At 40.6% G+C, this 12821-nt stretch overlaps 1 protein-coding gene across 1 annotated transcript in view; it reads right to left on the bottom strand.

Annotated features, from left to right (window-relative positions):
* Positions 1-131: 131 nt before the first annotated feature.
* Positions 132-12821, bottom strand: part of MID2 (midline 2) — an 83890-nt gene continuing 71200 nt past the window's right edge. The window contains exons 5-9 of the mRNA XM_077779602.1: positions 11820-11947; positions 10574-10717; positions 2681-2779; positions 1141-1348; positions 132-767 (exon numbers count right to left, since the gene is read on the bottom strand). Of these exons, the coding sequence (XP_077635728.1) occupies positions 365-767; positions 1141-1348; positions 2681-2779; positions 10574-10717; positions 11820-11947 (982 nt within the window). The 3' untranslated portion in view covers positions 132-364. The remainder of the gene's footprint in view (positions 768-1140; positions 1349-2680; positions 2780-10573; positions 10718-11819; positions 11948-12821) is intronic.

Here is a 12821-nt window from a genome sequence, read left to right as displayed (position 1 = left end):
CTGGCCGCTAGCCCCTTGTTCAGAGCATCTTTCTACTTTATTGACTTAGAATTGTCCTAATTCCTTCCAGTATCATTTAGATTGCTAAATCACGGGGAATTTTGAATTCTCCAGTGATGAGAGGTGTTCTCCAGATTTCTCCAATGGCTTGACCCCAGACTACTTGGAAAATTTGCTCGGAGAAACTAAATACATTAATTCAGATACAAGCTTTAGTGCACGAAAATTAAATCTATAATACCTAGTTATTCTGGATGCTTCGGATGAACTTTATTTTGTATCTTGTATATTGGACACTAACTGAGGTTTAGGAAGGGAAGACTGCTGAACTGGAGAGCCAGTGAATTCTACGCTCTCTTGAAACTTAATGGCAAGCTTTCATCCCAGAAACATAAGGGGATTCTTGAGGCCTGCAGTTGCATTCCTGCCGCTCAGGGTAATCAATAAAATCTGGGGCAGGCAAGCCAGACAGGATCATTAAGGATTTGTTCCAGATTGTGAATGTTGGACAAACTGGAAGAATGAAGGTCACATCAAAAGTATGAAGATGGAGAGAGTTAGCTGGGTCATAGAAAGACAGCATGTTGTTGTCATAATCCAGAAGGACACCGAGACGCTTCAACTGTGGGGGCACATCCACCAGCATTTCTTTGTTGTTATGTCTCACTACAAAGTTACTATTGCATCGAGAGAAGACCCATGAGGAGGCATTCTTGCCAATCCATTCATTCTTGGGAGCGGATTTGTAGGCAATGCCAATTGCATACCTGTGAGACAGTGGAAAGGAGAAAAGAAATAAACATTTGTTAATGATCTGAGTTAGGCTAGACACCATATGGGACACGCAAGAAACTAATACATGCTTCTTCCTTTACTAAATAGTTTACATTTAGATCCATAATGTCGATAGCACTGGAGCTTTACAGAGTCAGCAATTAGAGTGTTGTAGTAATTTCCAACTCTAAACCCAGTATATTTCCCATTATTTTTTTAAAAGCTGGCCAGTTTTTCTAGGACTGGTTTTCATCACATGCCTTTTAACTTTGACTTACTGGTACTATGTTTGTGCTATGGAACTGAATCTCCCAGGAACCTAACGGTGGGAGAAAGGAGAAGAGAAATTAAGTGGGATCCACTCACCATGTTGAGGACCCCATGACCACCTCCCAGTAGTGGCAGCCACTGTCAATGAATATATTTCCTGCTGCCCCATAGCACCCTGTGCCACTAAACCTCTCTGGGGTATGGCTCTTCTTCAGAGAGCTTTCATCTTTCTCCATCTGCAGCCCATCATTGGAGATCTTCAACTTCTTGTGAGTCATTTTGGGATCTAGTTTAAAGGGTTGGCCTGAAAAAAGTAGAAAAAAGTGCATGAGAAAATACTTAAGAATTCCATCTTTGTCCTTCAGGACTATCGCTACCAGGAGATTCTTGATATGATGCTCATTGGTGGACCAGTGCAAGTTAGAGCTATTTGGATTATATTAAGGAAGTAGGCCTGAAGCCACCCTTTTCAATAAAATAGGAATAAGCTGCTCCCCACTTGATATGTTATCAAATTAAAAGAGTCTCATGTTCTCAAATGTGTTCTGTACTCTGCTTGATTTCAGTGGGTGAGGCAAAGTAAGGGGAACTGATGAGGTAATTGCTGGTTGCTGACAAAACGAAAGAAGAAAACAAACCCAGTAATGACCATCTTTTTACCCTCTTACAATTGGGATGTAAATAACATGTGATTAGGTGACTTTGGTAGAGTGACTGTTGTTGCATCATCATCAACGGTCAAGAGAAATCATTTGTCGTGTAGAGTCACTTGCAACAGAGGATTCCTGATAACCATATGACAAAACAAGTTACTAGAAGCCAACTAGAAGCTGTATTATACAACATGGGTCTGCAGCGGACACTGCTGGTGAACACAACACCCATTCCCTACTTTTTCTCTTTGACCCACTTTCACTTATAGCAGCCCAAAAAGCTAAATATTCAAGCTCCTAGCCTCTCTTGCTGCTAGAGGTGGCTAATAAGGTGGAAGTAGAGGGAAACAGAGGTCAGACAGGCTTGGGGACACTTCTGAAAAGTGCCTGTCTTCCTCTCATAAAAGGAAATATGACATCTGGAGGTTGCAATGGCCATACTGTGACCATGTGACAATAAGCCAGTACACAAAGGGAGAAGGAGCTTGGGTCTGTCAGAACATTACAGAATGAGCTACCACACTAGCCCCGAACTGCCTACGTTCAAGCTTCTTGCTATGTGAGAAAGAGAAAAATATACTATGTGTTAAGCTAAGATAGTTGGGTTTTCAGTCTTCTGCAGCCAGAAACGTTCCTAAGACGTATGGCTTCCCTACAAAAGGATTCCACCAGATCATTGCAAATCAGGACTGTTTGACACAACTGTTCCGCACCCATGGGATGGGGTGTAGAGGAAAAAATCTTGGCTAACATCTTTCCCAAACACCAGCTACTACTACATATACTTTGTATATATCTTTGTGGTCACGTATCTCCCAGGGGCACCAACAGACCTCAGGCCCAAAGCATCAACTAAAACGGTAAAGCTCCTCTACCCAGTGCCTCTGCTCTCTGGCACTGCTGTGGGTGCCTGCTCAGGCTAGATGTACTCCCTGGCATGAAGGGGAAAATGGATCTCTCCTTTTGGGATCACCATAACATACTATTTGTTTTTAGTCGGGTAGGTTCACTGTTCCGGCTGCCTGCTTGGTTTATGGCTTTAACGATGAAGATGTAGCGTGTCCCGCTCTGAAGTCCATGCACTNATTATACAAGCCTGTAAGGTAGGGAAAGACAAGGACATTAACTGGCAGGTAGTAGAGACAGGATGAGAGAAGCACACTGAAAATTTCATCAAAAGCCCCCATGACCATCAAAGAAAAGGTTAATTTCATTTCATTTTCTTTTGAGTCCCAGGAGACAGAGTGAGATAAACATCTTCTGTTTCCTTTCTCCCACGGAGCTAGGCTTATGCCAGGCTCCTTGCCTCTGGCAATTGAATGTCACCACTAGTTAGGGTTAGGTTGCATCAATTTTCAGCACAATAATATAGGAAAGGCCACTATNAAACAAAAAAAAAAAAAAAAAAAAAAAGCACAGAATCACCACTTTTATGGAGTCTCCGGATCTTTACGTCAAAGGTCCAATCCCCTGAGAGCTGAGTCTAGCCTCATGTGGGTGGGGCAGTCCCATGCAGAGTGTGGAACACGGAATCTCAGAGCCAAAAGGACACCTACATGCCATGGTTCTGTCCTTTTACAAAGGGGAAGCTAAGATTGAGAGAAGAAAGGTGACTTGCCCAAGGCCACAGACACATGGTGATGGTGCTGAGAGTATAACCCTGGTCTCTTTAACCCTAGGCCAGTGTTCTCTCCGCTCACAACGCATGGGGTAGGCAGCAATGTTCCTTGGTCTCTGCAAGGTAGTGAAGTTTTCAGGACTTATGGCTCATCTCACTCTCCCCATCCTTACCCTTACTTCTCAATCTAACTGGGCTCCGAGGTATCATAGGGAAGCTGAGGGGGTGGCATGATAACCAAAGCAAAATTGCCGTCTCCCCACTTGGCACCATCCGTCTTTTGCTCCTTCCTGGTTCCAAAATTCATTCGAAGTTGGGGGGTCCAGGAACACAATGTTGCCTGGAACCTTCTTCCCTCCCAAGCTGAGATCTAGGTTTCTGATTTTGAAACTCTGTAGACCATAAACGTTGACTTACACTGAGAAAAATGCACATAATTAAAAACACATACTTGGCTAACTGTTAGTAAGAGAGGGGTTGACGTTCTTGTTTGAAAATTATCTAGGCTTCTTTCTTCTGTTACCTGCCTTTTAATCAGTTTAGTGCTTTTTAACCACAATTCTAACAAAGCGTGGAAAGGAATGGGCAAGGAAAATGAACAGTGAATGTAGTCACTTCTATGCAGCCCTAGTGAAGGATTTAGTGACGTTGAAAATGAACAGTAATTGTGAGTGGTTTGAAAGAGATCTGATCATGAGGGTTTTATAATTAATTTGGTGGAAGGTTGAAAAAGTCTAAAATAAAACTAGAAAAAGAAGAATGGAGGGCAAACAGATATGCTAGAAAAAGAATAACTGGTGAAGACGCTCAGCTATGCTCATGAAAAGACAATAAGGATAAGGGCCAGGAATAATGTTTGAGGGCTTGGTTAGCTATGTGCCGATTCACAGTATGAATCATAGACTGCACACTAGAGTTTAATTCAAAAAGGGAAATAAATGGTCTTTCAGGTATACTTATAGCAATACAAAACAAAAACCAAACTTCACGATGAAGTACTATGTAGCTATGAAGAAAGTATGAAGAGTGGGGTGCCTGGGTGGCTCAGTCACTTAAGCATCTGAGTCTTGATTTCAGCTCATGTCATGATCCCACGGTTTGTAAGATCGAGCCTCACGTTGGGCCCCATGCTGACAGCATGGAGCCTGATTGGATTCTCTCTCTCCTTCTCTCCCTGCCCCTCCCTTGGGCTCTCTCTCTCTCAAAATAAATAAATAAGATTTAAAAAAGAATGAAGAAGATCTCTGTTAACTGATACTGAGTGATTTCCAGGGTTTACTGTTAATTAGAAAAAAAGCAAATTGCCAAAGAGCATGCACATATAGTGTACACTTTTTTTTGCAAGAACAAAAGGCAAATAAGGGAGCATACGTATATCTGCTTGTTTACAAAACACCAATAACAATAGGAAGGAAAAACCAGAAAATATTGTAGTTGGTTACCTACAAGGGATGGGGGGAAGGCATGGAATTAAAAAGATAGGAGTGAGAATGACGCTTCTTTTTTTTAATGTTTATTTTTGAGAGAGAGAGAGAGAGAGAGAGAGAGAGACCGTGAACAGGGGAAGGGCAGAAAGAGAGGGAGACACAGAACTCTAAGCAGGCTCCAGGCTCTGAGCTGTCAGCACAGAGCCTGATGTGGGGCTCGAACCCACAAACTGTGAGATCACGACCTGAGCCGAGGTCAATACACTCAACTGACTGAGCCACCCAGGGGCCCCAATAATGACACTTCTTTGAATACACTTTTTTGTATCGGTATCCCTTTTGGAAACACACTGCTGTTTCACAAATTCAGAAAATTAAAATTAAATCAATATGAATGGGAAGAGCAGGGACCTAGACCAAAGGCAAACTGAAGCAAATGAACCCAACTGCATTTCAAATGAAAAACAACCATACCAAATGGATGGGGGCAGGGGGAGAACGGAAAACAAATCCTGAACTATTGTTTGTTTTTGTAGTGGCATGGGCAAAGCACTTCTGGAACTGTTAGATCTGTTATGGGATAAAGCAAACGAGTACATGTGTTGATGGTGGGAGCCAAGGTTCTCATTGTAGAAGTAGGAATGTACAAATATCGAATGGGGGAAGGCAACAAAGAATGTGTGGACATGGGTTGGAATTAGAGGCATTGGTATGAACTCATGATTTCTATATGTGTGTGTGGGCATCCATATGTGCATGGATGTTAAGAATGTATATTATGTGTGTGCATATGTATAGTGCATGGGCATATATGTGTATTTCTAGTATCCAGATCTTATTCTCTAATTACATTCACCAAATAAAAGTAACCAAGGTTCCTTGGAGAAATGGCTGATTTCCAGGCTGGGGCAGGATAAGGTCAAAACGACCTTAGGATCTTTTGTTATGCTGGAAAATAAAGAAGTATTCAAGAAAATTATGGGAGACTATAAGAACCCAGGAGTCAGCTTCAAAGCCTTACTGGTTAAACCTGGACAACGTGAGCATCAAAATAAGCAAGGGCAGTTAAGAATTACAAACCATTGAAAAGAGAATTTACGAGGCCATACTGCTAAGTACATAAACAGAGGGTAGGGCTTTGGTTTACAGTAGAATGTAGAGGGTCAACTTGTAAATGTGGGAGGGGATCTTCCTTTGGAAAATTACCATTTTGTAATCATCAGAGCAAAGACTGGATCAGGCAAGGATTTTTGATTGGTGCTAAAATTGGAGTGGGGGTGAGATGGTTTTGACGAGGAAGCAGGGTATTTTCATTGTTTCAAAGTTATCACCATGCAGATTGCTTATTGGTTGCAAAAGGTAAATAGTAACTACAGGGAGAAGAAATCTGGCAACACCCTTGACCCGCTGAACAAAATTAGCATCACCAACGAAGGGCAAGTGGACATTATGTGCCTCCAGATGCGATGTCCTAAGGAGGACAGATGTCCCAAGGAGGACAGATGTCCCTTGTAGAATTCCAGCCATGAATGCAGAGTCTGAATATATATCATGAGGAAATTTCAGATAAACCCCAAATAAGGGATAGCATAATAAAGAAACAAAAGGACATTTTAAGAAAGTCTCTCAGTGTCGTTAAAGACAAAGAAAGGCTGACAAAGTAAGTGTTCCAGATTAAAGGAGGCTACAGAGGGGGCACCCGACTGGCTCAAATGGTGGAGCATGTGAGTCTTGATCTCAGGGTTGTAAGTTTGAGCCCCACGTTGAGTGTGGAGATTACTTAAAAATAAAGTTTAGAGGTGTCTGGGTGGCTCAGTCAGTTAAGCATCTGATTTCGGCTCAGGTCATGATCTCATAGTTCGTGGGTTCGAACCCTGCATTGGGCTCCGCACTGACAGCTCAGAGCCTGGAGCGTGCTTCAGATCCTGTCTCCCTCTCTCTCTTCCCCTCCCCCAGTAGTGCCCTGTGTCTCTCTCTCTCTAAAATAAATGAACTTAAAAAAATGTTTTAATAAATTAAAAAAAAATAAAGGAGGCTACAGATAAGACAATTAAATGCAACACCCAATCCTTGACTCTAAAGGACAATATTGAATCCTTCACATTATAAAGGATATTATTGGGTCAACTGTCAATTGGAATGTGAATAATGGATCAGAAAAAGTACTGCATCAAATCTCTTAAAGTTGATAACTGTACTGTGGTTATGTATGAGTTTCCTTATCTTAGAAAACTTAACACTGAATAATTTAGGGGTAAAAGGTCATGATGCATGCAATTTACTCTCAAATGGTTCAGAAATAAATAGAGAGAGACAGGGAATGCTAGAAAATGATAAAGGAAATGAGACAACGTGTTGACAAGTGGATGAATCTGGGCAAAGAGCATATGGGCATTCTTTGTGATACTCTTACAATTTTTCCAGTTCTACATTTTAAAAAGGTAAATATAGGATTCTCTGGGTATCACGGAGACGTGGTGAGATGGGGTTTATGACTGAATTATGGTAATGGAAATATACACCTTGTTCCAAAGGGAAAGACCACAATATGGAAATCCATGAAGCTGAGTATAAGTGTGTGGTGGAGAACATTTGCATGGAAATGAAAAGGAGAGGAAATCAAAGTTTTATCTTTGTGGCAATATGTTAGAGACTGCCTGGCCAAACAGAATATAGTCAGTGCTTTCATAATGCAAATCACAAAACTGAAATGGAGGAAAGATATACAGTAATGGGGGAAGACAGTCAGGTAAACAAGTATCTGTTTGGATTCAGCTAACAGAATCATCTGAAACATCATTGGCTTGTGACCATTCCAAATCTTAGATGATGTGGGGAGATAGTTAAGAGATGAAGGGAGAAAGCTGAAAAAAAGATAAGGGGACTATTTCTCCAGACAAAATACTAAGCAACAAGGAAGAAATTTCTGGTTAAAGAAAATGTGAAGTTGGACTATTTTAAGATTCCTCATATAAATGGTATCATGTAGTATTTGTCCTTCTGTGTCTGGCTTATTTCACTTAGCACAGTGCCCTCCGAGTTCACCCATGTTGTCACACATGGCAGAATTTCCTTCTTTTTTAGGGCTGAATTATATTTTATTGTATGGATATACCACATTTTCTTTATCCATTGATCTGTTGATGGACAACTTTTTGTATGTCAATTATATCTCAATAAAGTAGTTTAAGAAAAGAGAAAATGTGGAAAAAACCTCAAGGGAAAAGCAGCTCTCAGAGTTCAAGTTCAATCAACAGTGGCAGAATGATGATAGGCCAGACCAACAGATAGGACTGAGACCTTGAATTTTCATAAATATTCATATTCATATACCCAGTAAAAATAGTTTCATCTTATCTGCCTGTTACCAGACAAAATTTTGCTCAGGGCCTCTCTGCCCTTGTCCCTGCCATATTCCACTTTACTATTTATGATTGGAAGAAGACATAGAAGGCAGGCTGGGAAGGCAGAAACTAGATTTAAAAGGATTTTGGCAAGTTCAAATGTGGAGTCACAGCTAACCAGACGTAATAGGGATGAACTCAAGGTGTTGTATTTCAGTTTAGACAATCAACTGTATAGGAACAGGATTTTGAAACACCTAGGGATTTCAACAGACTACATGCTCAATAGTCAACACAGGCAATGTGACTACAGGAATAAAAAGGTTTGGGGTGGGGGACATCAGCTAATGTACAAGACAAATAATCCAGCTACCCTCCGTGGTGGTCAGACCACTTTTGGAGTACTGTTTTCACTTTTTTGACAGCATGTTGTATAAAAATTTCTGACAAACTGAGTGTGTTCCTGAAAAGGATACCATGATGGTAAAGCGTCTGAAACCAGGTCACATGAGGAGCAAGTCAAAGACCTGAGGATATTTAGCCTGGAAAAGAGAAAATTTAGAAGGGACATATATGAGAGCTATGTAAAATGGTCTGAAGACCTGTAATGTGAGATGGATTAGGTTTACTAGCGAGTCATAAAAGGGCAGGATTAGGACAAATTGGTAGCTATGGGTTTCATTCAAGAAAACATTAAGCTTGAAGCCTGACAGGCTCGGGTTCAAATCCTGACTCCATCGGTTTGTAGCTCTGTGACCTTGAGCAACTCATTTATCTTGAACTTCAGCTTCTTCATCTACAAAACAGAATTAATATCAACTATTTCATATGGCTAAGGAAGACTTCATGAGGACTCAGTGGGAGTGTTTGTAAATGACAAAGCATAACGCACGTACACATTGTTATTGTCATTATTAGTTACTAGGAGGGAGAGTTAGGCCTTTTATAGGGACGCACTGACAATTATTCATAGCTGCACAACTGAATGAGTTATTTTGTTAGAAGTGAGCTACTCATCACTGGAAATGTTCCAGTAGAGACAGGACAATCATCTACTGGGTGTCTGGTAGAATGGAAGAAGATTAGCTTAAATGACTTCTAAGGTTCCTTCCAATTCTAAGGACAATCATCTACTGGGTGTCTGGTAGAATGGAAGATTAGCTTAAATGACTTCTAAGGTTCCTTCCAATTCTAAGGTGCTATGATCCTGTTATTATTAAGAATTATCCATTAAGCTCTTCTTTACGGAGGACGATATATCTTTGAAAATAGGGAGGACAGCCTTTAGATCTTTGTTACTTCTTGAACTTATTTCTCAACTCCCAGGAGACCACTGCTCTCCCCATCTCAGGAAGGAGGAGCACAGCTGCTGGCTGTAAGCCTTTCCAGAGCAGGAGAGACAAGTGCAGAAAAGCATGTCATGGAGGCCTTAGAGTCTATGACTCCACCACCTGGAAAAAATACCTAGGAATACAGCTACCCAAGCCAAGTGGCTTAGGTTGGAGCTGCACGAGGCAAGTGTTTTTAGAAATGTGACCCCCAGTGTCCTTTGACCTCCCCACCCCAGCATGTGGCCCAGAATCGTTACAGAACCAAAAAGGGAAGCCTATTGGGAGGGTTTCGTTGGAAAAATTCCTCTCATGGGCCTGTGAAGTCAGACACAGAAGCACAAGCACAGAGGTCAAAGAAAATACTTATTTGCAGCTGTATGGATGCAACCTCAGGGTAGGAATCCATTCCAGCCTAGAATCTAGTTTTAATTCTGCTTTCCAGTTCTCCCCAGCGCATGGAGGGGAACTTGCAGCTGGACCCCTCCAGTCTGGCAATCAATGCATCAGGGGTCTACTCTGCTGTGTCTTGTTCCAATTCATCAGGAGGAGAAACCATAACGTGGGAGCCGAATGACTGCTTTTTGACCATCTTTCATCTTATGGCCCACTGACACATTTTTGTATTTGGTGTAATTCTTGGAGGAAAGGGACAAGGGGTACAGTGACAGATGCAGGAGGCTTGTCACTATAGTCGCTGATACAAATCGGTGTGCTAAAGGAAGTAGTAATCTTTGAACATAGCATATTTTACCATGATAATGAAGTGGAAGAAGAGTCAAGGAGAGAGATGTTCACACACAGAGGATCAGCAATGATGGTGGCTTAGCTACCCAGGAATGAATTCTGAGCTGTGTTCTGACTCTCAGAGAGAGTGGAGTGACATGAATTAACTGAGGAAAGGCTAAGGAGTACATAAACAAATGGGAGTGGCCCCAGTGACTGCCCAGCAAGGAAATACACAACTTGCTAGTCACCCATCCATAAGGTCTTTGCAATGCCCTGGGGGAGTTTGCACTGTCTATGAAATACTATGCTAAACAACCTAACATGTCTTACAAACACTTGCCTCGTGGCGCCCCGGCCAATCTTGAGCAGCTTACTGCTTCCTTACATTTCCTTATCTCTGGCCACAGGCCCCAACTACACCATGACTTACTGATGAAGTTAGCCTGGCCAGTGAATATGGTGTACTGAAGCTCATAGGAGCTGATGCTGAACTCATCATCTGAGATCCAGTGGACTGTAATGGTGTCATGGGAGGCAGTACAGAGTTCCTCTCGGATAGATGGTGGGTTTGGGGCTGTAAGGCAAGGTGGAAAAGAAGGTAAAGGAAAGCACACTCTCCGTTCTGCAAGTTTAACAATTGTTACTCTCGCTGCCCAACTCAACATCCCGTGCAGAGGAGGTTGTCTTAATTAGAAGCTTAGATAGCACATCCAGAACAACCTGAAGCAAAGTGCTAAGACATCAAATTCCCCCAAACCGCTTTTGCTTCAGTGACAGAGACATTTTAGGCAAAGATCTAAGCCTAAGGTATTGAGCTGACTGCCTGGTTGTCTACTCTGCCTGCACCAATACATATGTAGATATTACACCAAAGTGGTCAAATGGTTTTCTTACTGCATGACCTTTGGCCTATTTCTTTTTATTTTCAAATTAGTTTTATTACAGACTTTTGGCAGTATAGCCAAGTGTAAATTAATATGAGTGGCTTCATCAGTAAAATAAGGGATGATAACTACCTCATAGATCGTTTGTACATGTTTATAATATAAAATTAACATAGAGTGGCATAAAGGAGATGTTCAATGAATGACAGATATTTTAATATATTAGCCAAAACAAGGACAAATGCAAAGCTATTGTATGTGTACATTTTTCTCACGAAAAGGTCATTCGATAATACTGAAGGTAGCCAGCATTTTTAGGAAGCTGGTTGCACCCCTCATTTCCTAAAATTGTCTGCAATAAAGATATTTCTTACATTTTTCTTCCTAATATGCTAATTCCTAAATTTCTGTAAAACCATTTGAGTGGTACCTATAGCTATGCGGGACGTTCCTTAATATTCCATAATTGTCACTTGAGTTCTAACTCTCTCAATAACAGGCAACAATATATTACTGATAGGCTCGTAAGGAGAAATCCATCAGCAATGTCTTGTTTTTTCTTTACCTTTAAGTATAATGGTATACCCATCTGCCCCCAGAAATATTTGACACATCATCTTTCTTTTCTGTTACATGAACTAAAGTATATTCTATCTAAAAAGATGCATGCATTGTCTTAAAGGTTATAAAAGCATTTTCATTATAAATATTGCCCTTTTCCAATTATCTTACAATAAGAGAACACCAAAAGAAAAGCATTTAAACAGGAAGGAAACCACAGTATTCTCACACCTGTTAAATAATCTAGCCCCTCCAGCAGTTTCTTTTCTCTGGAAAAATCTAAAGCAAAGTTTTCAAAGGCATCATTAAAATTGATGTCTGGAATCAGAACTTGAGAAGATGCTGTTGCCATAGCGACCCTGGAAAAGAGAAAAGTACATCAATATACATCAAAATAGGTGTTCAACTTTTATCCAATGTTTGATTTCTGGTTCAACAAGGCAAAAATAAAGGACTCGTAGGGCTTGATTCATTAAGTGAAAAATATCATATCTGTGTTTTTCCAGTGGGAACCATTTACATTTTAATCGTCAGGAACCAATTAAGGGTTATACCATATTTATTCACCTGTGTTCACCCCTCAAACACACTCTCCCATCCTGTCTTAATTTTGAGAAGTAAATACAGGATTTTTTCCCCTCTGCATCATTTTCCATCTGGCAGGCAGCATCAAAACTAGACCTCTGAAGGCTTGGTAAGAGCAGTTTGAGATTTTTTTTTCCTCCTCCTCTATCTTTTTATGCTAATCAGCAAGCCAGCATGCTGGGGCTGAATTAAAGCCTTCACTTAAATACTGTACTTTATTCGATCTTTTCTAACATTTATGTTTAATTTTATTATTATTTATTATTATTATATTATGCTATGCTAGTTTTTCATTCTCCAGCTAGTTGGAAGCATCTCAAGAGCAGGGTTTGTATTTTGTACCTCTTATATCTTCCACAGTTCGTAACACAGTGTTGGACACACAGCAGATAAATAATTGTTGAATGAATAATGGAATGACTAACAGAAACACAGCTGCTAACATTTACTGAGTATTTAGTAGGTAGAAGAGACCATGCATGCACTTTACACACACTGTTTAATTTACCTCTTACTATAATCCTTTGTAGTAAATGTTATTTCCATTTTGTAAATGAAAATGACATGTAATTTAAGTAAGATATGGCACATAGAAAGGTTAAGTAACTTGCCCAAGGTCACAAAACCAGAAAGGATCAGAAAAAATAT

The sequence above is a fragment of the Crocuta crocuta genome, unplaced genomic scaffold (genome assembly GCF_008692635.1).
Source record: "Crocuta crocuta isolate KB4526 unplaced genomic scaffold, BGI_CrCroc_1.0 scaffold1950, whole genome shotgun sequence".
Lineage (NCBI taxonomy): Eukaryota > Metazoa > Chordata > Mammalia > Carnivora > Hyaenidae > Crocuta > Crocuta crocuta.
Note: the sequence above shows the minus strand (reverse complement) of the source record. Positions and strands in the feature narration are given on the sequence as shown.